Source organism: Zootoca vivipara, chromosome 4 (genome assembly GCF_965207765.1).
Source record: "Zootoca vivipara chromosome 4, rZooViv2.hap1.1, whole genome shotgun sequence".
Lineage (NCBI taxonomy): Eukaryota > Metazoa > Chordata > Lepidosauria > Squamata > Lacertidae > Zootoca > Zootoca vivipara.
Window position 1 is genome coordinate 72412435 of NC_142587.1, and position 26288 is coordinate 72438722.

The window sequence follows — 26288 nt, forward strand, 5'->3', positions numbered from 1 at the left end:
ACAGGGCTGCCTTTAGGTATTTTCTAAATGTCAGGTAGTTGTTTATCTCTCTGACAGCTCTGCATTGTTGATGATACAGCTCTTTCATTGTCATATGGTTATTTTTGACTGGGAAATAGCTAATAATCTTAATCTCCTTCTATTCAGATGGAAGGGCTGTAGTTCAGTAATCAAGTACTTGTATTACATGCAAAAGTTCCCAGGTTCTGTAGTTCCCAGAATCTCCTGGTAGGAGAGAGAGCCATTGCCAACAAGTGTAGAGCATTGTGAGCTAGATAACAGGCAGCTTTCCCGTGTTACTTTATTCATATGTTATCTTATACCAGTTTGCCAGTGATTATTTTATATATGTAGCACACATGTTTAAACAATTTTATTTTATAATTCTCAATTGCTATTAGCAGGACTGTTACAACATGGAATTGTAAAGGGGTTCCTCTGAGTGGTATCAATTTAATAAGATCATGCTGCAAAGTAGCTTAATGCTTCTGAGAATTTACTTGTCATAGCATTCTTGCTGTTGTCATTACTACTCAAATCCAAACTGCTCTTGTCAGTATGCATGACACTTTGCAGAATACAAGACAATCTAAAATTTAAACTGGGAAAAACATAAAGGAAGGGGAGGGAAGGAGAGTTGGGTTAAAAAAATGAAGCAATAATGCATTTGTTTCAGTTGCATTTGCTTAGGCTTTATTTCTGCATGTGCTGTAGTGAGGGGCAGATGGGTCTTACCAGCCTGGAAAAGTAGCCCATCTAAGAGAAGGAAAACTCTGATCCTAAACCTCCAGTGCCTTGCGGGATATCTTTGGGAGAAAAAATGGTTAAGGAGTAAACCCAACAAAAATCCAGAGTGGAGTCCATAAGACGGTTGGGTGGCACTTTGTATGCCTTCTTCCGACAACTCCTGGTGCCAAGCATATTGCTCTGCTTTCCTTTAGACCACATCGCAAGGCTGAGAGAGCAGGGGTCTTGTCATTTGGAGAGCCCAGGACCTCCGTACTTGCTTGTGTCCTGGGGGGGGGGGTGTCACTAACACAGCAGTTTTGTTTTTTTTTGTAAATTTTTATTAAAGGTTTTCTCAGTTTACAAAGACTTGGGCAATGTCTCTCATAGCTTTTTTACAGATCAGTTTCAATCGTTGAGACATTGGGGAGGAAAAGGGGGAGAGCGGTAGATAAGGAGAGGGGGTGGGGGTGGTGTGACAATGTTTCTAGTTTACTTAAAGTGTGTGGGGGGGGTTGTCAGCATCGGTTGTGCAGGTTCTTTGTTGTGCATTTGTTTTCCTTTGATGGTGAGAGTTGGTGGGGTTGGCCTAGGATATAGTTTTCTTTTGTGATTGGCTGTGGTGGTCTGTTTTATGTGAGTAGGGTGGGCGGGTGTTCTGGGTCAGGTTAGCCATATTGATTTGTATGCTGTTGGTGGATTTCTGTCGTTGTCTTGTTGGGCTGTGTATGTGATAAGGGGGAGCCATACTGGGGTGAAGCCGTCTTCTTCTATTTGACCCCGTGTCAATTTCAACTTATTGGTTAATTTTTCTAGTAGGGCTGTTTCCCATACCGTCTGGTACCACTGATCCATGTTTACTCCTGCCAGGTCTTTCCAGTGTCTGGTTATGGTGTTTCTGGTAGCTGAGAGTAAGTGGGTTATGAGTTCTTTGTGATGTAGGTGGGCATTATTGTCCTGGAAGATGTTTAGCAGGGCCAGTTCTGGGGTAGGTTCTAATGTTTGTTGGGTTATTTTACCTATTTCTCTTACGGTTGTTCTCCAGAATTGTTGGGCTTTGGGGCATTCCCACCACATGTGGAAATATGTGCCTGTTGAGGTGCATCCTCTCCAGCATTTTGATGAGGTTCCTGGGCGTATTAGTGCTAGTTTTCGTGGTGTTAGGTACCACCTGTAGATGGTTTTCAGAGTGAGTTCTTTCCTTTTTGCTGATATGGATTTAAAGGGGGGTTTAGACCACATTCTGGTCCACTGAGTGGGGTTAATCTCATAGCCTATGTCTTCTTCCCATTGTTTTTTTATTGTGTCTGGGGAGTTTGTGGTATTTTGGAGCAGTATTTTATATATTGCAGATACCATCCCTTTGCCGAGACCCTTTGTTGTTAGGAGGTTTTCAAAAGGTGTCAGGGGTCTTGTTGCTGCTAATTTTATTGCTGGCTTGTTTAAGAGGGCATGTAATTGGTGTTGTGCTAACCAGGGTATTTGGGTGTCTTCTAGTTTATCCTGTATTTCTTGTGTTGTCAGAGGTATGTTATTTTTATAGAAGTCTGTTAGGCGATATAGGCCTTTGGTTTGCCAGGTTTTAGTTTGGATGTTTTGTGCTGCATGGTGGAATAATGGATGGTAGACCAGGGGGAGTAGTGGGGATGTGGTTGGGGATAGTTTGTCCGTTTCTGTTTTCCATGCTTTGAACATGGTTTGTGTGTACCTATTAAGTGTTGTGGGGATCTTTCTTAGTTTGTTTGGGAGGAATGGGTATGCTGTGGTGCTGATATTTTCAATTGTGTCTCTCTCTAAGTGTATCCATTGTTTTGTCTCATCTTCCAGTATGTACGGGATTATATGTCGTATTTGATTTGCCCTATAATATGTTTCTATGTTAGGGATTCCCCATCCTCCTTGTGAGGTGGGGAGGTGCAGGTATTTGGTGCTTATTCACTAACACAGCAGTTTGACTTCATCCCTGCACTCTATTGTCTCTCAAAACAGACAGGTGCCAGCAACAAGTTTATTTAGATCTTGCTTTGGCTGAAAATGCTCAATAACCCTTTTATCCATAATAAGGTGAAGGCAATTGAATCCACTCATAGGTGTGCTTGTTCCTTGTCCTTCAACAGGTAATGAATTCTTCAGACAGCTGGACAGTCAGGGATGTTCCTGCCAACCAGCATCATCTGACTCTAATAAAACTGGACCCAGGAAGTTTGTATGAGGTGGAGATGTCTGCCTACAACTGTGCTGGAGAAGGGCAGACAGCAATGGTGACCTTCAGGACCGGTAAAGATGTAGTACTTTCCCATGAGTTGTAAATTCTCTCCTTGTCCTGATGCTGAAGGCTTTGTCATTTAGAAATTTGCTTTCGTTAACAATAATAATGTTAATAAAACGCAGTTACATCCATGGAATGTAAGCCGCCACAGAATGTTGGTGAAGTTTATCATTCAGAGCAATAAGATACTAAAAGTTTATCTCATGCCATCTTTGCTATTTTTGTCTTGCTTAGGACGCCGACCCAAACCAGATATCATAGCCAGCAAAGAGCAGCAGATTCAGAAGGATGACCCTGGCACCAGTTCTCGGAGCAGCAACCAATCCGACAATACTCGCCTGTCCCGTAAGGCCATTTTTAGACTTGCAGCAGAAAGGGTTTTTTGGCTCTAGAAGTCTGATTATTCTCGGGGGAGGAGAGCTGGGAAAGATGGTGGTGTGAATGAGAAAAAGACAAGCCTGGCACAGCAACAGGAAGGGAGTTTGCTTATCTCTGCTGCTTCTGTCCAGTCAGTCCTTATTAGGCCATGTTGCTCTTCAAAGTCTGTTTTACTGGCAACAAGCACCTATCATACAAACAATCTAGTAATATGATAGTGAGCGAATCATAGAATTGTAGAGTTGGAAGGGACCCTGAGGGTCATCTAGTGCAATCCCCTGTAATGCAGGAATCTGAACTAAAGCATCGATGACAGATGGTCATCCAACCTTTGCTTAAAAGCAGAGGAAGGAGAGTCCACTACCTTCCGAGGGAGTCTGTTCCACTGTCAAACAGTTCTTACTGTCAGAAAGTTCTTCCTGATGTTTAGTCAGAATCTCCTTCCTTGTAACTCGAAGCCATTGGTTCAGGTCTTACCCACCAGAGCAGGAGAAAACAAGCTTGCTCCACGCTCCATACAACAGTTCAACAAATAGTGATTTGATTATGATTGTTGCAGTGGGAGGAACCTTGAAAAAATATGCAATTTCAAGAGGACACTTTTTACTGAGCCCAACTTGTGCATGTGTGCACCATTATTATTATTATTATTATTATTATTATTATTATTATTATTATTATTATTTAAATTTCTATAATGCCCTTCATCCAAGAATCATAGGGTGGTTTAAAATATAAAAATATATACCATATATCTCCATTTGTCTTCCCCCTCTCTCTAGCACACTATTTAATCTTGCAAGGAAGGTTCACTACAGCCCAGCTTTCCCAATCTAAAACTGGTTGTATATCTGCTATTGTTATTCTTCTTTTCCCTACAGCTCCTGAGGCTCCAGATCGACCGACCATCTCGATAGCATCTGAGACATCTGTCTATGTGACTTGGATCCCTCGTGGAAATGGAGGCTTCCCCATTCAGTCATTCCGAGTAGAATATAAGAAACTGAAGAAGCTGGGGGACTGGGTGCTGGCCACAAGTGACATCCACCCATCTCGTCTCTCTGTGGAAATTGCAGGACTAGAGAAAGGTAGGAGATCTTCTATTCCCAGCATATAGGCTTTCTACGGTCCTTGGAAAGACTTAATAGTGGCTTCATATTTTGCCTGCTGCTACAGATGCCATTACCCATGCCAAGGAGAAAAGGTCATTTCAGAGTTGATTAGTAATTCATGGTCCTCTTCCAGAGAAATGTGAAATTCTGCAGATGCTTTCTTTAATCCTGAAATTATTCTGTGGAGACCAAAAGCTTTGAATCACTGCATCCGTGCCAAACTACATATTACCTGCAAATGTATCTAATGGCAGCCCAACAATTCTCTTTTTTCACATGGAAAGCTACCGCAGATGGGTCAGTTAGGAACGGAAACGTGGGTGCATGTGAGCGGAAGCTTAACCCTTTCCCTGCTTGCTGTTTCCCCACTTCAAGTGGAACAGATTGTCTCAGGAGATGATGGGCTCACTGCCGAAGGTATTTAAGTTGAAGCTGCCAGGGGGGGTGTCCACAGAGATGCTGTAGTTGCAGGAGTCCTATATTAAGCAGGGGGTCCTTCCCAAATCCAAGGCTGTAGCCAAAGGGGGGCAGGGAGGGGCAGCTGCCCCTCCTAAACCAGGTAAATCAATACAAAACAACTAACTGAGGTTCTGCCCCTCTAACATAAAGCCTGGCCACGCCCATGCCCAAGTCTACAGTTGTTGGTTTGTTTTTCTTAATGTTCAACAATACAAAAAAACACGAATTAAATACAGTGGTACCTCACAAGACGAATGCCCTGCAAGATGAATTTTTCGCAAGACGAATGCGTCTTGCGATCTGATGGTGACTCACAAGACGAATTCATTTTGCGAAAAATTCGTCTTGCGAATCGCGGTTTCCCATAGGAATGCAATGAAATTTAATTAATGCGTTCCTATGGGCAAAAAAAGAAATTTCAATGCATTCCTATGGGAAACCGCGATTCGCAAGACGAATTTTTCGCAAAACAAATTGACTTGCGGAATGAATTAAAGTCATCTTGCACCACTGTACATAAAACATGACTAGACTAACACATATCATTACTTAACATAACCTTACATAACGTAACACAACACAACACCCTCCACCCACCTTGACTCCCCTCCACTCCATCCCAATTTCTATTGTAAATTATATTGAATATTTGCATTGCATTTCCTTTCTAGATTTTCTGTTATATCCTTTTGAGCATCATTCTTCTTATAAGCTTCTTATAACTCTATTACCTTAATCTATGCATATCAACGTGTTTTTTGTGAACAGTGTTTTTCCATATATTGTTCAAAATATTCCCATTCTAATCTTAATAATTGGTTTGACTGTAGCCTTATGGCTGCTGTTAATTTTGCTAATTGTATGTAATCACTCATTTTGCATAGCCACTCCTCTTTTGAGGGGATTACTTTACTTTTCCATTTACTTGCTAGTACCGTTCTCGCTGCTGCTGTGGCATACAAGAAAATTGTTTTCCTATCCTTTGGAATATCTTTCCCCAGTAGGCCCAATAGATAAGCCTCTGGTTTCTTTTCTATAGAAGTACTTATTATCTTTTTTATTTCCTCATGTACTCTCTACATGTTTTATAGCTCTACAAAGTCACCCACTTCTCTAGTATGGTACCTTCCCTCACTGCAAGATTTCAAGCCTTTGTTTAGCCTCACAAATATAATTTTGAAGAAATGGCAGGAAGAAAAATGGTTAACTGCATGTGTCCTTGTATCCATTTCTCCACTCTCCAAACTTCCACCCTAAAGCATCTTTTCATGCAAAGATGAAAGCCATAGTTCAACTATTTTTTACACTTGTTGGCATGTAGCATGTACATTAACACTCTTCTGTGCATCTGAAGTAAGGTAGAAAATGTGATCTCTTGACCAGGTTAAAAAAACACCTGAACCTTTTAAAAAGCAGTCATTGTCTGGGGCAGCAAGAAAGCCCTGCGTATAGACTTTTGTTGCTATTTTGTTTCTTAGTTCATTGGGTCAGGAAACACCGGATCTTGCCACCTGCTAATGTGGAATGTCTGAGTTTTCAGGAAGAGATGAACAAGGAAAATACAAAGGTCAGAGGTCTCCTCACTTTTCTCCTGCATTGTTTCTCCATTCCATATTCTAGGCACATCCTACAAATTTCGAGTGCGAGCACTGAACATACTGGGGGAGAGTGAGCCAAGTGCTCCATCTAAACCACATGTGGTATCAGGCTACAGCAACCGTGTATATGAGCGCCCTGTCACAGGGCCATACATCACCTTCACGGACGCCATCAATGAGACCACCATAATGCTGAAGTGGATGGTAAGCAGGGGAGGCAGGAGCTGGGACTAGAATTCAAAAAATAGGACAGTTATCCTGTGCTCAGTAAAATTGCACAGGATTTCTTACAACATTATTCCTGTTAACATGCTGATACTATTTAGTGCCAAATTTTAATTACTGTATCACTACCTTGAATTTCTCTGTTGCTTCCCTTCTTCTACTCTGTTGTGCTGGACACTTCAATACAGTCACTGTTCTGTGTTTCAACACTCAAGCACACATTTGATTTTATTGACTTTGTGGCTTAGATCGTTTGTGTTCATTGCATTTCAGTTAAAAATTCTATAAATGAGCAGTATTATTCCTCTCATATATACCCACCCATCATATGTAGCACTTTCCAGCCTCTGCAATGTCCACATATACGGTATCTTTAATATTGGCATTCATTTTGAAACAGACGTTCTCAAACCTCTACAGAGAAGTATCTTTTAGCTAAAGAAACACAAATATGTGCCTTTATAGCTGTACATTCCCCCCCCCTAGTTTGTAGCAATTGTGGGAAAGTTTCCCATTATTTCTCCTGTTCTCCTACTGCAGGCATCCCCAAACTTCAGCCCTCCAGATGTTTTGGACTACAATTCCCATCTTCCCCGACCACTGGTCCTGTTAGCTAGGGATCATGGGAGTTGTAGGCCAAATCATCTGGAGGGCCGCAGTTTGGGGATGCCTGTCCTACTGCAATATCCTATGCCTGGGAATAGTCAGTGCAGGCATGTTAAAAAAAGTTATCAAACTGCTTATTGCTAGTAGAGTCTCATGCATCAGCCCCAAATCATCTCTATTTTCCTGCCTGTGGGAAAATCCATTGCAAACAATGGATTCTGAGTGGCTAATATGAACACAACAGCAGGAAGAAGGAATGAGTGGGCAAATGATGGATACATAGAAAAGGGGAAGAGTAGAAAGAGGTCCCCAGGGATATGTAGCTTAATGATAGAACACTTGCCAGGTAGTTTGCATGCATATATGACAGTCTCTGTGTAAATCCCTGACATCATCCACTAATGATTTCAAGTCACAGGACTAGGAAACAAAACAACTAGTGATATACTGCCGATTAGTATTGACTGTACTGGGCTTGGGTATCTCTGCTCAGATGCAGTACAAAATGAGTAGTGAGCTGAAGATTGACAGTGAGAAATAGCGGCCTGCTTTAGGACATGTATCTGCCCTACAGTTTTGAGAACTGTTTTAAACAAACAAGACAGCAATTGGTTGTAGGCACAAATTGCTGGGTATTTCTTTTTTCCATATCTTCCACTAGAGAGATGACATACCCAGCAACTTGTCCCTAGAGCCATAACACTCTTTTTGGTGAAAGTAGGAGTTCTATCACAGTGATAATTATAGTGCTATCATATCCTATGTTATCATAATGGATTTTTTAAAACTCTTTTCCTCACCTGGCAAATAACAGTGTTCAGGGCTTAAAGAACAAGATATATAGTTCAATTCATCATATGATGAGAGAGAACATCAAAGTGCAAACTTGTGCAAAATATTTAAGCCTTGGGTGCAGCTTTACTGAGGATCACAATACTGTACTGAAGCTGCATAATGCCCTATTCCTTAAAAAGCCTCCACAAATACATTTTGCACCTGGCTCCACTCATTAACATTATAATAATAATAATAATAATAATAATAATAATAATAATAATAATAATAATAATAATAATTTATTTATACCCCGCCCATCTGGCTGGGTTTCCCCAGCCACTCTGGGCGGCTTCCAACCGAATATTAAAAACAGTACAGCATCAAACATTAAAAACTTCCCTAAACAGGGCCACCTTCAGTTGTCTTCTAAAAGTAAAATAGTTACTTATTGCCTTGACATCTGCTGGGAGGGCGTTCCACAGGGCGGGTGCCACTACCGAGAAGGCCCTCTGTCTGGTTCCCTGTAACCTCGCAATGAGGGAACCGCCAGAAGGCCCTCGGTGCTGGATCTCAGTGTCCGGGCTGAATGTTGGGAATAGACAGCTGCCCTAGACACAGAATTAACCTGTGCCTCCATGGACAGCTGTGAGTCCAAATGACTCCCAGGCTGCGCACCTGGTCCTTCAGGGGCACAGTTACCCCATTCAAGACCAGGGAGTCCTCCACACCAGCCCACCTCCTGTCACCCAAGAACAGTACTTCTGTCTTGTCAGGATTCAACCTCAAGATCTGTTGTCAGATCTTGGTGTTCCAGTACACAGTGAAATAAATCCCACAATCTAGAAGTCTGCCCAGTCCTGCCTCATTCTCTGCCTCTGCGATGAACACCAACACTTTTGTTGATTTCTGCTTTTTGCTCCTTTCTATAGTACATTCCAGCCAGCAATAACAATACTCCAATTCACGGTTTTTACATCTATTATCGACCAACTGACAGTGACAATGACAGTGATTACAAGAGGGATACAGTAGAAGGTAAGGACACGTCGGCTGGTGGGGCCCCAAATGTTAATTGTCCCAAATAGTCTACTGAGGGCTTATCCACACTTACCTTTTCTGCCCTTTTCCCAGGCACAGGCTGCACTTTAAAGCTCCATATCCAAGTGCCCTTTTTTGCCCTGGAACTTTCCTCATGAAAACTCGCTCTTTAAAGCTGAATTCAGAGCAAATTCCAATCTGCGTAAAACCCAAATTGCCATTTGTTGCGCTCCAACTTTAAAGAGCAACTTTTTTGCGAGGAAACCTCTGGGACAAAGAAAAGAAAAGAAAAGAGTGTTCCGAGTCCCCCACTGCAAAGTGTTTATATGAAAAGGGCTACTCAGTTGAAGCTCTCTGGGTGACTCATTGACTTGCTGTGAAGATAAAACGGAGATGGGGAGCCATTGAGCTCCTTGGAGCAACAGAGGGATATAAATATAATAAATTGTTTACATTGAGAGGAAAGGCCTCTTGGCTAGGTGGTGTGAAGATTCAGCTACTGTACTTCTGACTAGTCACAGCGACACAGAAGCCCTTTCAGTACTATGTCCCCGTCCCCGAGAGGTTCAGAGGGAGGCAACACAAGAACGGGCCTTTCCTGTGGTAGCTCCCCAACTGTGGAATGCTCTCCCCAGAGAGGCTCGCCTGGCACCTTCATTAACATGTCTTTAGGCACCAGGCAAAAGCATTCCTCTTTAACCAGGCCTTAGACCAGGGATCCCCAAACTAAGGCCCGGGGGCCGGATGCGGCCCAAGCACCTTCTAATTCCGGCCCGCGAACAGTCTGAGAATCAGCATGTTTTTACATGAGTAGAATGTGTAGAATAATCTCTGGGTTATGTGTAGAATAATCTCTGGGTTATGTGTAGAATAATCTCTGGGTTATTTGTGGGGCATAGGAATTTGTTCATATTTTTTTCAAAATATAGTCCTGCCCCCCACAAGGTCTGAGGGACAGTGGACCGGCCCCCTGCTGAAAAAGTTTGCTGACCCCTGCCTTAGACTATTAAATAATCTATGACTTGTTATTATGATTGTTTTATTATGCTGTCTGTTGTTATTATTTTTATTATGTTTTTATTATTGGTGCTCTGAAGTGTGCTGTTAAAGTTGTTCACCACCCTGGGATCTTTTGATAAAGGGTGGTATATAAATTGAAATAATAATAGGCATTTCCCAGCAAGTGTGGGAAAAATTTGTGTTTGCTGTTAACTGTCCCATGTCTATATTGCTGTGTGATAATACAGTGATCCGTTTATGGCATTGGGATATAGGTGTGAATAAAAGGAAAATGACACTTGTGTGTATATTGCTTCCTCTTCAGGCGACAGGTACTGGCATTCTATCAGCCACCTCCAGCCAGAGACTTCATATGACATTAAGATGCAGTGCTTCAATGAGGGTGGGGAGAGTGAATTCAGTAATGTGATGATGTGTGAAACAAAAGGTAACTAGTCCAACGCTATATTCAGGCATCTCAGATGCTCCTTTTTCACTTTGCAATATGAATAAGCTTGTGAAGAGATCAGGAAGTTTAGAAATATATTATCCATGGGTGATTGTAAGATACGTGTGAGAAACTGATTAGGAGAGCAAATAATATGAAACTAAGGAAAGGGAGGAGTTCTGGTGATAAAAATTCATTCATTAACTGCAGAATTTGAAGGCTAAGTATAAGTCCCCCCCCCCATTGGTGAAAAAAGTGACTCAACTGGATATTATGCAGTAAGTCAGGAGTGGGGAACCTTTTTTTCCTCCCATTCCCTTCTGAGCCACCTTATGGAGGCCATGTGCCAGCATTGGGCAGAGCAAGAGGCAAAAATGGGCTGAGCAATGAATCCAAACTAGGTTCATAAACTATGAAGAAGCTGCAATATGTGGAATGCTCTTCCCAGGGAGGCTGCCTCGCATCTTAGCTACATATCTTTAGGTGCCAGGAAAAACGTTTCTCTTTACGTAGGCCTCTGACTGCTTAAACAAGTCTATGGCCTTCTAAAAAAGGGGGGGTGTATTTTGTTTGTTTATTACTATGTTATGTATTTTTATGTGATCCTTGGATGAAGGACGGTATAGAAATTTAATTAATAATAATAACAACATATTGAGAGAACTATGTTGAGACTGAAAGATTGTGTAGTAAAGATCTTAACTATGCTTTTCTTTCTCTTGAAGCTCGCAAATCTGCAGGAGTGCCTGGTCGCCTCCCACCATCTACAGTATCTACGATACATCACCCCCCACCCAACAGTGGCCACAATTTCTTAGGGGCAGGGGCCATGGTGGCTCGCTCCAGTGATCTACCATACTTGATTGTAGGGGTGGTGCTGGGCTCCATCGTTCTCATCATTGTGGCATTCATTCCATTTTGCCTTTGGAGGGCTTGGTCCAAGCAGAGTAAGTGACTTTTTAAAAAGGTACCTGTAACTCTGAAACAAAGGGCACACACACAACTTTGATTGGAGGTTATGAGCTACAATAAGGGAAACCACCCAGTCCTCAAATAACTTTACATGTGCATGTGATTAAATTTTGACTTCCTAAAGTCATTTGATGAACATAAGACTGTCTGAATTGGCTCTGTGGCCTTAAAAAGCCCACTCGTAACCAAGGTCCAAAGATATTCTATACTGTCCTCAGGATGTTTTTCCCTGTTTTCTTTTTCTTCCCCAATGGCTATGTCTGCAGTGTTTCCAGTTATAGCAGCAGCTCATGTTATGTCGGTGTTCAGTCTTAATATGTACTGTATATTATTTTGTCTTTTCAGAGCAGAGCATAGACCTGGGTTTTCCTGGTGCCGGGGTGCTGGTGTCCTCTTGCCAGTACACCATGGTGCCCCTGCAAGGGGTCTCCACTCCTCAAGCTAATGGGCTGCGTTATGCGAATGGCGTGCATCTGCCAGCACACCAGGGAGCCAATGGCCATTTCCCCTCAGCTACAATTGGATATCCCAACACAAAGTCACAGGATTACAGCCCAGATGAGGTTCAACAGGTAAATTTATTTAGCAACAGCAGGGGATGTTTTTTTATCTCCTTGCCCTGAATAATGGCTCATTGCAAAGCCCAATGCCTAGTGTTCTGTTTCTGCCTCAGGAGGCAGAAGAGGAAGGAAAATGCTTTGCCAGAAACTTCAGTTCCCAGACTAAAATTTATTTAGAGATTATATACCCTGCTGACTAACCAAAGTTCTCATCGTGACTTAACAATATATTTAAAAATGCAATAAAGTATGGCAGGGCAAATACACTATTTATATAAGCTTTCCCCTAGCGTTCACTGTTCCAGTTGCCACTCTGCAGCTGAATCTTCACATTTGGAAATGGCTGCTGAATCAGCCAGATGTTAAGTTCCTCCTATGCCACGGTTTCTTCATTGGACAGTTGCCAGTGTCCTTACAACCACTGCCTCTGGGGGCAGATGCAAAGGTGTTATAAGCCTTCCTCCCAGAATGTAAACCTGGAGAGGTCAGTCTTGTTTTTAGGTCTTTTGGACAAGCGGAAAATTTTGAACCTATAGATTCTGAATATGACGGAATAAATAGCATTTGAGCATCTAACTGGTTATTAATGAACATTTTAAAGCATCACATCCTTTTAAAATGCAGTACATAAATTCCCCACTGCCATAGAAATGGGTTTCAGAAGCCATTTGTATACAAAGACCCAGAGAAGCAGTAGAGTTCAGTTCCCTAAAGCAGCTCAGTTTTTATAATCCTAGAAGCAGTAATGGTTCTGAATATCTAAAGCTGAACTCCTTTGGCATAATCCCATGCATTGGCATCTTGACTCTTTAATTATCTTCTAGATTTTTCTTTTTCTAACTTACCGGTATTTTTTTTTATTCTCAGCAGAATGAGACCAATGCGTTTCTGCAGGGGATGGTGCTGCAAAATGGAAATATTCCAGCTGAACACCAGAGGTATGGCTCTAGCATCAGGCTTCATGTGTAATGGCAATATAGTGTCACAGAAATGATGTAAACGCCTCTTATGTCAGCATTTCTGTCATGCCAGATTATTTTCATTGGGGCCATAAAAAATCAAAGCTCATAGCACATTTTGTTCGGCAATCTGTTCCTTTAAAGTTTTATAGAAGTGAAATTGGAAGTCCTTTAATTTCATGCTACTGATGGCACAATAGGACTGATTCACTAATTGCTTTTAAACTGAGGCAGACCAAACAAATGTATTTTATGGTAGCAGGCCTGTGTGTGTGTAGGCTAACTGCAGATTAAAGAACATCTCGGAATCAGATTAATGACCTAATAGGTAATTATCCAAACATGACTCAGCAATTTAGCCCCACAATTCTGCTCTCCTGTCTTCGTTATAGCTCATGATCATTACCCAACCCAGTTAACCCTACCTTAACCCACCGAAATCAATCACTTATCATACCTAGTCACTGTCTGCTCCAAAATACATGGCAACCTCATCCTCTTGATAACCTCTGCGAAATGTAATGCTCAGTAATCACAACGCAATTGAAATTGCACACTATATTGTTGTGTAAGATTATATCCTACTGGAACCTAGAACAATGAGCATGGAAATGAACCTATGAACTCTGCCAAACTCTGTCCTTTTTCAGTTTCTTGAATTAACTTGTATATGAGGAAGTTAATCAGAGGATAATTGAAGATGATGTCCTCAAATTGCTTTTTCCCCTGCAACTTAGGTCACCTAGTCCTGGACCAGAACAGAATTCTTTTCTCTATGGGCTTCCAGATGACTCCACACACCAGCTGCTTCAGCAACATGACAACTGCCATCAACATGAACAATACCAAGGCAAAATGGGCAACTCCACTAAGGAAATAATGAAGGATCCTGTCTTCCATACAGGTCAGTGGGACATGAACCATAAAAGGAGATTTTTGCTGCTGTTGCTTTCTATGCATTAACCTTTGGAGGAAAGTTGCTGCTTTCTAAATCTAGGGCAGGGCAGAGAAGGACCTTGATGTGAAAAGCAGAGAGAATGGTAGGCATGGACTTTCTATTCCGTTAAAGTTCTGCATTATTTGCAAGTTATATATGGTGGCATATACAGAAACTAATGTTCAAGCATTTGAAATATACAGCCTAGAAAGATAGATCCAAGTATGCAACTGGAGCAGATTCATCTTTCCAATGACATTGCTGTGCCTCCAGCCCAAAACTGCATGCATCCATATCAATTTCAGTAAATGTCAGAGAGTGAATTTTGATTTGGGAAATGTCAAATATTTTATACTACTGCAGACTTCTTTCACACAATCATTTTTGTGTTAGTGTCACAGAAATGACTGCATGAAATAACAGTGTATCTCAGGTCTGAAATGCCAAAAACAATTACCAAAGCCTTACTTGGCATTTACTAATATGCCTTTTGCTTGCAAATGGAATAAGTCAGAGTAGAAACTTGTCATTAATTGGTGATTTTTGAGAATTAATCAGTAATTGGCAGAATTTGCAGACATTTTCCACTGGCATCGCTTTTACTAGCAATTCTTAGCATTTCAGTATATGTCACTTCATTTTTTATATTTTTAGTAATAAATCATAGCTTGCTATCTGACAAATTGTAGTAACCCTTCTGGAGAACTCCAGAGCAGGGATTTAAGCTCTTTTGGTGGATTTTCATAGTGAATTCCTTTCAAAGTGTTTTGAAGAATAGTGGTATCTGACCAAGGACACACTTTCATTATCCTTCCTTGTCTTCCCAGATTCTGCCCGCTGCCTTGGTCTAGTACCAGTTGAAGACGTAGAGAGGACAGATTTCTGCCAAGATAAACGACAAGTGTGGCCCCCAAACACAGTGGACACTTGCTTGGCTGGAAGCACAGAGAAGCATCTGAACAGCCTGCCACGGCATGTTCCCTTAGAGACTCTTCCTGGCACCAGTTAGGGAACTAATTGCCTTACAAAGACTATTCTAAACAGAAAAAGGGTTATTTATTTTTGTATTACATCTCTATTTATATATTTATGCACTTGTAAATAGATGTGTATCTGCCTTCTATAATTACGCTGAAAGAAATGGCATCATGCACAAGAGGTAATAAACTGAGGCAACAGCATGTACTTCCATCAGATCATGACTTGGAAAAGGCAGCTTCCTACTCTCAGCAACAGGCTAAGCACAAGGGCAAGAGCTGCATTCTCCAGCTGCAAGAAGGTGTCTCTAAATGGTGAGATTATGGGAAAGGGTCTTTACTTGCCTCCCAGCAGGAGGAATCTCATTGCAGAATGCCAAAGGAAAACAGATATAAAGTAGTTACAGGTAGGTAGCCATGTTGGTCTGCCGTTGAGACAAAATAAAAATAAAATAGAAAAATTCATTCCAGTAGCACCTTAGAGACCAACTAAGTTTGTCATTGGTATGAGCTTTCGTGTGCATGCACACGAAAGCTCATACCAATGACAAACTTAGTTGGTCTCTAAGGTGCTACTGGAAGATATAAAGTAGGTACCATATTTATCTGCATTAACAAGCAATATATACAAGCACAGATTCTGTGATAGTGTGCCTATATAATGAAACCAATGCCATGCTTCATCTAGTAAATAAAGACTGTTTCTTCCCTTTGACTGAACTTGTACTTGCCAAATGCATCTGCTTTATTTAGGCTCTAAGGAGGTAAAGTTAGGTAAAGCCTCCTTTCCTCATGTTCCCCTTAGCATTCATTTTTCACCAAACACACACCTCTTTAAGATAATGGACAACACTAAGGAAGAAAATTTAGCACTCAAAATTAAACATTTTAAGCTTCTGGTTTCAGTGCAAATTTAGGGGTATTAATGTGATCAGCTTCTAGTCTATAGAAAGATGAGTCATGTAGGACATGGTTTTTACCTATAACCACTTCATTAAGCATCATGAATATCTACTGGAGCAGACAGAGACCTTTTGTTTCTTTAAAGTAATAGCTGCCCTTTGAAGTCAGAGTCTGGCACAGAAATGTTTTTAAAAGTAAATAAATCAATGCTGAGTTCAGTACAAAGTATAAGGTGCACGGCTGAATGAGGACATCAGAACAATTGCTATAAACTCAGATTTTATTGTCAATCTCATAAGTATTTATCAACAACACAGTTTCAGGTTGAAAGTACAGATATGGAGACACATCTGCATCAAGATACTAATTGCCAGATTAGGAGGACAAGACTGTCTATCCATTGTGCCTGATCTTGCATATATTTGGATCAGGAAGTAAAACATCTATTTGAAGACTTTAAGACAGCATGGTTAATTGTGCCCTCCAGATGTTGGCCTTTATCAACCCTGACCATTTGGCCAGGCTGCCTGGGTTGACCAACACCACGTGCCCAAAGCCAACGGGGTACACTAAGTAAATGAGAGATGAATGGGGTTGCTACTATTTTCTTAATAGTGCCTTTATGCTTTTAACAGCCATATGAAAGACCAATTCAAGAGCTGCAACTTTCTCCCATCAATGTATCAAATCGCTTAATGCAAGGAAAAGTTTTAATATTCTGCCTGGCCTGTGCTATTAAAAGGTCCAGAATTTCCGCCAAAAGGGAGAGAGCCTTAAGACCAGGACACATCATACAAAACTTAAATCTCAAGGGCTAGCTTGCTAATTAATCTCATGCAATAGGCTTGATACGCATATAAAGTGAGAACAAGGGAACGACATGAAGAGGATTTAATCCAGCATCCCACCTTGCGGATATCCAGGCTGAGATGGTGGAAAGATGCGGCCATCCTTCCTGCTTAGGAGAGTGATTTCTTCTTTCAGGACTTCAGCTTCTTGGGCTTGTAACTGGACCAATGCAATCAGCTTCTCCTTCTCCTCAATATCTGCTTTGCGAGGCCCTTGGAATTCTGCTCCCTGAAGAAACAAAAGCCAACAACTGCCCTTAATCACAGATGAAACAATGACATTACTTATAGACTCCAGGCACAGAACACTTACAGCACTTTTGACCGTAATACTACCAAGGAGCTCACACCCTTCTGGATGTTGGGCAAATTACTTTCTCTGATGATTGGCTTGTGTCATTCCTCTCACCCACTGTGATTTAAATGCAGGCACATATTCAATATAAGGAATAAACCATAGAGAAAATGTGGATCAGGTTACTGAGGAACATGAATAACACCCTAGGTAGAACAGCAGCTAGTAGGGTCAGTTTACAGTTATAACCTCTAAAGCAGCCCAAGAAAAAAGTTTATTTGGCTTGCTAGTCAGGAACAAGTGATCAAAGCAGCACATACCAGGTTATTCTGTAGTGCGTCCAACTTAGTTTCAAGTGTCATCTTCTCCATACAAAATGTGTTCATTTGCTTCAGTTTGCCAGTATTTTCTTGTGTCACCATCATCAACTCTTGACGCAGGTCAACAATTTTATCCTGGAACAGAGCAAATATTTGCTGGAGTAATAAAAATATGAAAGCAGAACTATGGGAATGCCAAGGTCTGGGAGCTACAGAGCCAGAGTAGTAGCAGCCAACAGGTCAAAGAACAACAGGGGGAGGATGGAGAGAAGAGGGACACATGGCTTGAAGAGCTGTTTAACCTTGGCTGTCATCAGTTTTTTGCATACTAACCGAAAACAAAATTCATCCCCGTTGGCAGTTTTGAGTTAACAGAAGCATTGCCTTAGCAACACTGGCTCCCACTGTCCTCTGGATCTCACTGCCCTGGATAAATTATTAGCCCTCTGGATGTTAGTTGGGCTACCACACTCTACTTGTGCATAGAAAATAACAGCAATAAATAAGGAACCTTGCAAGTGCTTGAGATTACAATCGAATTACAAATCCTAGATTCGAGGGCCTGGAGTTTAGCATATAAATTCCAACTCTCTTAATCTCTGCTGTAGAGAAGTTCCTGGGTTAGTAACTCACCATGTTTCTGATTAGTTCCAACAAACCTCATTCAATGCCACAAAAAACCTGTTGGCATCTGATAAAGAGAGAAGGAGATGCGTTTCTGCAAACACCATGAAGCATGTTACAGAATTTGCAATTTTAAACTGTTGTCAGCTACCCGCCTGAGTGTTGCACAGGCAGTAGAAGGCTGGACCAAAACATTTTTATACATAATAAAACACTGTGCTGGGCTCTTGCCAGCAGGTTGGAAGTAAAGGTCCTGCATTTTTCTGGGTGTTCTTTTAAAAAAATACTTCCGCACTCACCAGAAACAAGGGGAGTGAAATAATTGGGACTGAGCTACATCCACTCGAGCTGGCTTAGTTCAATATCCTGTTTGAGGGTATCTTGGGGGGACTTCACATCACAGCCTTCTCCATGTTTTTTCAGGGCATTCTGCCAATCCACCCCCGACATAACCTCTTTTTCAGCCCTACTGATCTTGGAGCTGACATTGGTGGGGACAGGACTGCAAAAAGGGGAATTAAACATTGGAAAGCTCTCTCCGACTTCAGGGCAGGAGATCCAGTGCTTCCTATGGCCCTTGTGATCCCCTATCAGGGGCCAAAGATTCTGGGCTAAATTATATATTGCAAGTGGTTTGGTTTGGTTTGGTGTGGAGAGGGTAGTTTTGTATCAGTCTTTGCACAGAAGCACCAAAGTAAATTCTACAGGCTTCCTAACAGGGAGAAAACAGTACCAAAATATAAGATAAATGATCCCTCCCTTTAAAGCTATCCCAGTTTTTGAAAGATTGTCCTGAATTGAGCTTCTGACGGATGATCTGATAAGCCTTCAGGGTAAGGGTGTTCTACAGCAAGCAAGAATAATTCACTGCACATTCTTGCTCTCCTAAATTGTAGGATGGCTGGAATACTAAAAAGAAAAAAGAAAAAAAGAAAAGAAAAAAGGTGGGGGGGATATGAGATGTAATACCTTGCATATATAATGGATTTATTAGATTATAGCAGTTATATGGTTCTGACATGCCAGGAAACATTTTCATAGCACTGCATACATGATTTTCCAGACTGAGAATTTGGATAACTAATATACCCTTCCTTTGTGTGATACTCGTCCAGGATATCTCACTCCTTGCTTGACAAGTGTATCTTCTAAATAATTATGATGCAATTACCACATTGCCTTCTGCCTCCTAACCAGGGTTTGAACTCTTTCCTGACTAAAAGGCCATTTTCATACAGGAAATCCTCATGTTATATGTCTATTATCTAGCCCTACCCCCCTAGTCACACTTTCAGGCCACCTGGTTGCATCACAATGTGATTTAGAACAAGTCTTACCTCCCATTTTCTTAATTCTGCAGCTTGAGCTTGCTCTTTTTCCATCATCTTCATTCTGAGTTCTTCCAGATTGGTGTTAACAGAAAGAGTCTGCAGGGCTTCCAAGTTCACTAATCGGCCAAATTTCAGCATCATCAGCTCATTGCATTTCTCTTCCAATCCTGCAAGATGAGTTTAAGGCCTTTGTGTTCTCCCTATTTTCCTTTTTTAAGATATGATACCTACACACACAAAATACTACTGTGCATATTCAAAAATCCAATCCTAAACAGTGCAGCTCATGGTAGCACAATCTGTGGGAGTGTGCAGGTAGATTAATTTGCATTGCAAGAAAACGATAGATGAGGTGGCTTTGGAGGAGTTCTTTCCATCTCCAGAATACCACCAGAAAAGGTGGGTGTGGTTATCCTTTTTTGTGCCAGATTTATGAGATACTTTGATCCTACGAGAATTTTAGCTATTGCGATCTTTGCCGCAAGAGCCACCCACAGGTCGTCTGCTGCACTTATACCCAGACCTGTGCAGCAATAAGCCATCACTGGCACAGCAGCAGTGACAATAGCCTCTGAAGTGGCTCTGACATATGGTCCCAAAGTTGGCACAGAATAACGTACAATTGCACTGAGGAAAGGTTCTAATCCTATGCACTGCCAAGCAAGCTAAGCACTGTTTGGAAGGATCATTTTCTCTTGCATATAACTGCCTGATGCCCTTCTCTATGTAGCCACACAACATCAGAAATTAAGTGTGGTGCCCAGCTTATGGAATGCTCTCTGCAAAGAAAATCACCTGGCACAAAACTTTGTGACTTTAAGGCACTGGGCAAAGACTTTTTTTATCAGCCATTTTAAATGGTGATACTGTCATTTTTCTTTTTTTCTTTTTTCAAAAAAAAAAAATTTAAAAGAACACACCGTCATTTGTAAGATGCCTTGGAATGCCATTTACAAAAAGAAAAGAAAGGTGGGATAGAAATGTTTTAAATAAAGGAAGAAACAAAGCAAGTTAAGCAGTGCACAGGGTGAGGTCCACAAGGTTCTCAAGTGTTTTACATGCCTCGATTCATTTCAGGTTCACAGCAATCCTTTAGGTTGCTTCACACATTAAGTTGGGAAAAATAAATGTTTTATCACATGGGCACATACCATGGGGAGGCATGGTCAACTGGGAGTTCTCAGTAGCATGCATTCGTATTACACATGTGTTTTACATTAGAATGCTTCTTTTTCAGCATGTATAATATGGATACACATCAAATGTCTCTGCAGCATTCAGCTCTCATTTTCAGAAGTAGGAAAGGATACTCATTTCTTCTGAAACTGGGGCTTTGTAAGGCATCTTCGCCTCTCTGTGCCAGTCCTTTCATTTGTAGAAAGAAGCTAAGGCACTTAGAGTATACCTCCCAAGAAATAATTGTCAGTCATGTGTGATACAAAGAGGAAAAGCCTTCACACACCGTATAAAAAGAAACTGGAAACCTAGCATACACTCACGGTCAATCTTAAGCATCATGTCCCTCCTGTCTCGAATGAGCTGTTTGTGCTGCTGCCGGGCCTTCTTATAGAGTTCTCTCTGCTCTAGTTTCTCCTCCTGCAGGACAATGATCCTCTGCTGCAAGTTCACCAAAGATTGGTTGGTAAACACCAAAGATTGCGAGAGGTCAGAGGGGATTTCTCCATTTGAGATATATTCCACCTGCCAGAAATAACCACAGACCTATAAACCTCTCTGGAGCAGAGTGTGTGGCATGTTGCATCTATGAAATTCCTCAGAAGTACACATGGCACTCTGCCCATGAGCTGCGACCCTCCAAGGCTACTTATGAGCAATAGGGGTCCATGGCGGCAGGGGGAGCAATAGGCAGACAGCGACTCCTCACTGGATAAAACGTAATCCCCAGAGTCCCAGATTTCCTTTTAAAAGAAAGGGCAAGTTTCCGGCATTTGTGGAGCCTGACACACAAGACAAGATGTGCAGACACCATTCTGCTTGTTTTGTGATAAACTAACCAGCTTCCACCTTTCAGTGTTTTGGCCAATGAATGAAGCCATAGCAATGATAGACGCCGAGGAGAGAGCCTAGTCAATGAGAGAAAGAGAAGGTTAGAGTGAGACACGCTTTCTACAGACCAGGAGTAGCCAATATGGTGCCTTCCAGATGCTGTTGGATTACAGTTCCCTGAAGACCCTTGGCTTATACTGGTTGAGGCTGATGGGAGTTGTAGTCCAGCATCTGGAGGTCATCATGTTGGCTATCCCTGAGCTAGACTCTGGGCTTGCTTTTTAATCTTTCCTGCTGCTCTTCCCTGCCGACCATAGAAAACAATTCAATGCTTATTGCAACTCATTGCAGAATGTTTTGGTTATCAAGGAGTCAAAGTCGGAAACAGGAGCCCCAATGGACTTGTTACCTGGTGAAGTTTTAGAGGCACAACTACATAGAGCTCATTCAATCTCTGCTGCTTCTCCCGCTGATAGGCCTCCAGTTCCCAATCTGCTGCATCTAGGCTGGCTGCTACTACTTTCACCTTAAAAAATAAAAAAATAAAAAAATCCAAATTCAAGCAGCAAGACCTTGCCATGAAGTCCTAAATCAGCCTGAAAGTGTGATGACTATGAGTTGCAGGGTCCAATCCGTCCATGGTTTCATGAAGAGTTGCTTCACATGATCCTTTTGGGATAGAGAACCAGGGGCTGAATCGGAATGTGTTGCAATTCTGCCCTTGGCAAAGGACTCATGCGACAGGTTACCCGCCGTGGCCACATCCCTCAGCAAAACCAGGCACCTAGAAATGGCAGGATTCCTGTTGGGTTGAACTGGAAAGAAGTCACTGTACCTTCTTGGCCAAGACATCGTAGTCTTTTTTGACATTTTCAACAGTTTTCTTTTCCTCCACCAAGGCCTCCTCAATGTCCAGCCGCTTCTCTCGGAGCAGGAGTGTGTTTTCAAAGAGTGCCTCGTCACAATCTGAGAAGAGGAAGAGTCCGGATTAAGCAACTGCTTTGATTGTTTTTTTGTATGCTTTGGGTTCGAGCTCCACATTGGGCAAACAATTCCTGCATTGCAAGGGGTTGGACTGGATGACCACATGGTCCCCTCCAACTCTACAATTCCGTGATTCTACACACACCACCTGTACAGCACACACAACCACCACCACCACCACCCCAGAAAACATAAGAATCTGCCTTATACAAAGTCAGAGCATTGGTTCACCTAGCTCAGTATGACCAACTCTGACTGGCAAAAGCTCTCCAGGGTTATAGACCTGGGAGATTCCCACTTCCACCTGTATTTTCCAGGAATGAAAGCAGAGTGCACACTTCTTCTTCTTCTTCTTCTTCTTCTTCTTCTTCTTCTATCACTCGTAGCCGAGTAATATTGTCTTCCATAAACACGATTTTAACAATGGGTCCGTAAGTGACTGTGGAGGCCAATTCTGGATCCACACGTCCTTCCACAGTGGGGACATTGGTTTCCAGGCAGGAGTTGATCACGATGTGGATTTACCAAGCGTGCCTTCCTCTTAGCACGTTTCTCCCTTGCGTCCTGAGATCGAGTTTCTTCAAAGCCCATGACACCAATACATGACACATCAGCAGTTGTGCCAGTTCACCAGAGCAGGGTCATTCTCGCTGACAACAGCTCATCTGATTAGCAGTGTAATTTCAGAAGGTGGGATATCTGAGATTGCAAGGTCTCCAAGGTTCATGGAGACAGGTTGCTCAGCAATATATTCTATGTGCAAATATGCTGATTCAGAAACGGATTTACAAAGCACAACTCTTGACAAATAGGAATGCATCAGCCCCAGTGTAACATGCCTGTTTATAGGGGACTTGTGATAATGTATTACTAAATCTGCATAAACAAAAATAGGTCACTTGCAGTTTTTGTGAAGATTTACAAACCTATTTTTGAGAAATCAGTCTGGTAACAGGACGTTATTGCTCCATACCATTAGATGGCAGCAAAGGGCTTAGACCAAAGTTTGAGCCACTAGGGATTTCTATACAGATAAGTAACACTTAGAAAATTAAAATTCAGTAAGTGTGAAATTCTTCCCTGGGGCTTCCCTGTCCTCTTGGGAAAAGACATCAAGGCTTCATATCATACATAAATTGGTATTTGTCTAGTGTTAACTCCTTCATATTGCTAACATACCAGCTACTATATTAGCAAAGCCACCCTAAAAATCCAGAGCTACTATATATATCATAAATAGGAAGGGGGCTGAGATTCTGGAATGTGGCCTGTTCTTGATATTCTAAAGTTTACATATAAGCAAAGCAGATAGGCGATGGCCCATACAGTAGCAGCATCTCCTTAAATCCCAAGCAAATAATCTCTTTTCAAAGGTTGATACACAGCCATCTCCAAAGATTAAATGAAACTTGGTATTAGCAGGAGAAGGTGAGTATGACTTACTTTTTGGACAAACAGAGTCATCAAAGACTTCATCCTCAGATCCCGACTCTTCCTCATCACTCTCCAAACTAGACTCTTCATCGCTCTCTTCCTCACTCTCTTCATCTTCATCTGGAATAAGAAAGCGCCATTGTTACACAGAAAACTCCTGTTGAAGTAACACAGCCCAGAGAGCAAGCTCCTTCATCATGGGGGTCACCAGGGTAATATTCAGAGAACACAATGCAGCCATTAAAATGGCAGAAGGAAGTGTCAAATACCCCCATGCTAATCACTGATCAGGCAGCACAAAGCAGTTTGCAGAAGCAACAAAGCCAAGCCAACTCATGGGCTTCTGTTAGAAAGGACTAGATTGAGGCTAAGGCTGAGATTACGGGGTGAATACATTGAGCAGAGGTCACAAGGTGGGACACGCATAGTTTAGTTCTGCCTCCACAGCAATGTAGAATTTGGTCAAAAGTTATACAGGGCAACACAGACATGAAACAGTATTTCCCACCTCCTTCGCCTTCCACTTCTTTCTTCTTAACACGCTTGATCCTCTTCTTTAGGACTTTAGTGAGGAAATTAGCAAATTTGTTGTTTTCCCCCAAAGACACTTGGAAAGTGGCATAAAGGATCTTCTCTCGTTCCTGGAGCTTTGCAATCTCTGCTTTCTTTTCCTCAATTTGCGCAAGATAGCTATTTAATTTGTTCTTCAAAGAAAGAAAAATAGCATTTAAACTCCACATGAGCAGCACTGGACACAACTATTACAGTTTGCTTATCTACTGGGATGCAAGGAGGACTTATCTGTAAGAGAGGACAGAAGCACTTTTCTTCCCTTTCTGAAGAGACTCGTCGGCCAGCTACCTATATGGCAGCCATCTGGGAAAATCATAGAATTGTAGAGTTGGACGGAACCACAAAGGTCGTCTAGTCTAAACCCCCTGCAATGCAGGAATCTTTCACTCAATGTTGGGGCTTGAACCCATGACCCTGAGATTAAGAGTCTTATGCTCTACCAACTAAGCTATCCTACTTACAACTCCTTCCACCTGTGCACTTTTTGGGGAGCAGAAGTGAAATATACTCAGAGTCGAGAGTGAATTTCATGCTCTTTATTCAGCTTGTAGTAGCAAAAGGAGAAGAGGAGAAGGAATGGCTCTTTCCCCCAAACGTCTGCTTATATACATTATTTACACAATGGGCCTTGCGTGATTGGCTACTTCAGGGCTGCTCCTGCAGGCCAATCAGGTTGCGGATTCACTTCTGCCAGCAGCCTGATTGTCTGCTCCTGCAGGCCAATCAGGTTGCTGATTCACTTCCACCTGGAGCTGGATTGGGTGGCTCCTGCAGACCAATCAGACTGCTGCATTCTGGATCCTATTGTTCTTGGATTCAGCTCAGTACATAACAAGAAGTCTCCACTGACGAGGGCTGTCCCTATCACATCTAGAATGGCCTTTTAAAACCAGCAGAGGAAGGTCTCTTATCAGGAACTTCAAAACTGTACAAAGGCTTTTTATATGCCATGCATACTTGCATTTCCTCCTCCTCACTGGAAAGGCTGTTAACACGTTCCTGGAGAATGTTCTCATGTTTCTCAAAGTTCTTCAGGAGAAGCAGCTCTTGAAACCAAGTGATGTGACGGAGGTCAGCAGTTTTCATCATTATGTCCAGTTTCAGTTTTTGGTGACGAAGAAGACGAAGCTCAGCATCAAAGGTAATCATGAGCTCATGAACCTGGAGAGAGTGTTAAGTCAGAAGGAGCACTCAAAAAAGGAGTAAAAGAAGAATGTCAACAATACTACTGTATTATAATACCGTAATTAGTGAGGCAAAAGAACAGACTGAAGCCATTTCCTTCCACACATTTGTCAAAAAAATGGAAGTATCAACCTAGGGATACTGTATTCTAATGTTTTGTTGCAAGCCGCCCAGAGTGGCTGGGGGAACCCAGCCAGATGGGCGGGGTATAAATAATAAATTATTATTATTATTATTATTAGGATAAAATTTTTCGCCTACTTCTAAAGCATGTATTCTGACTGGTGGCTGGGTCAATACTAGTATAAACTTTCCCAGGTTCACACAGTTCATTGATGTGGGATTAATCAGAGATTTGAAAATGAAAATCCACAGAATTGGATCACAATTGCTGACATAGTTCAACTTTACTTTAGAAACCGGATAGGAACGTTACAATCATGATATGCTAAATAAAGGCTAAATACAAAATTCTTGCTATCATATTAGCATTAGCAGAAGTGGACCAGTTGCCTGGGGTATCAAAGTGTGCAAAAATTGGGAAATTAAAGACATTTTTATTTTGAGAAGCTTTTCCAGCTGGGTGAGAAGGCATTGATTCTGTAGTGTTTTTAAACCTACATTTAATTGCATGTAATTTTGGTACCGTTTTAAAAGCTATTTTTAGTTGGTTTGTGCAAATTAACTTGAGACCAATAGGAAAAGGGATCCACGAATGAACAAATTTAAAAGATCTCACTTGGG

The 26288-nt window shown here is 41.7% G+C and overlaps 2 protein-coding genes across 8 annotated transcripts in view; one reads left to right on the top strand and one right to left on the bottom strand.

Annotated features, from left to right (window-relative positions):
• BOC (BOC cell adhesion associated, oncogene regulated) overlaps positions 1–15755 on the top strand; it is a 72213-nt gene extending 56458 nt beyond the window's left edge. For 4 of the 7 annotated variants that reach the window (XM_088668788.1, XM_088668786.1, XM_035114404.3 and 1 more), the window contains exons 9-19: positions 2844–3003; positions 3230–3340; positions 4255–4461; positions 6565–6746; positions 9080–9185; positions 10513–10635; positions 11361–11582; positions 11953–12179; positions 13038–13105; positions 13864–14030; positions 14891–15755. In XM_088668788.1, the coding sequence (XP_088524914.1) occupies positions 2844–3003; positions 3230–3340; positions 4255–4461; positions 6565–6746; positions 9080–9185; positions 10513–10635; positions 11361–11582; positions 11953–12179; positions 13038–13105; positions 13864–14030; positions 14891–15072 (1755 nt within the window). In that variant the 3' untranslated portion in view covers positions 15073–15755. Of the gene's footprint in view, positions 1–2843; positions 3004–3229; positions 3341–4254; positions 4462–6564; positions 6747–9079; positions 9186–10512; positions 10636–11360; positions 11583–11952; positions 12180–13034; positions 13106–13863; positions 14031–14890 lie in introns of all 7 variants that reach the window. The other 3 variants (XM_035114402.3, XM_035114401.3, XM_088668785.1) reach the window with 1 other exon arrangement.
• Positions 15756–16205: 450 nt separating this feature from the next.
• The window catches only part of CFAP44 (cilia and flagella associated protein 44), a 40193-nt gene continuing 30110 nt past the window's right edge, over positions 16206–26288 (bottom strand). The window contains exons 27-35 of the mRNA XM_035114394.3: positions 25317–25520; positions 24295–24490; positions 23796–23906; positions 22204–22334; positions 21778–21894; positions 20861–21062; positions 19368–19528; positions 17407–17541; positions 16206–17020 (exon numbers count right to left, since the gene is read on the bottom strand). Coding sequence (XP_034970285.1) covers positions 16835–17020; positions 17407–17541; positions 19368–19528; positions 20861–21062; positions 21778–21894; positions 22204–22334; positions 23796–23906; positions 24295–24490; positions 25317–25520 — 1443 coding nt within the window. The 3' untranslated portion in view covers positions 16206–16834. The remainder of the gene's footprint in view (positions 17021–17406; positions 17542–19367; positions 19529–20860; positions 21063–21777; positions 21895–22203; positions 22335–23795; positions 23907–24294; positions 24491–25316; positions 25521–26288) is intronic.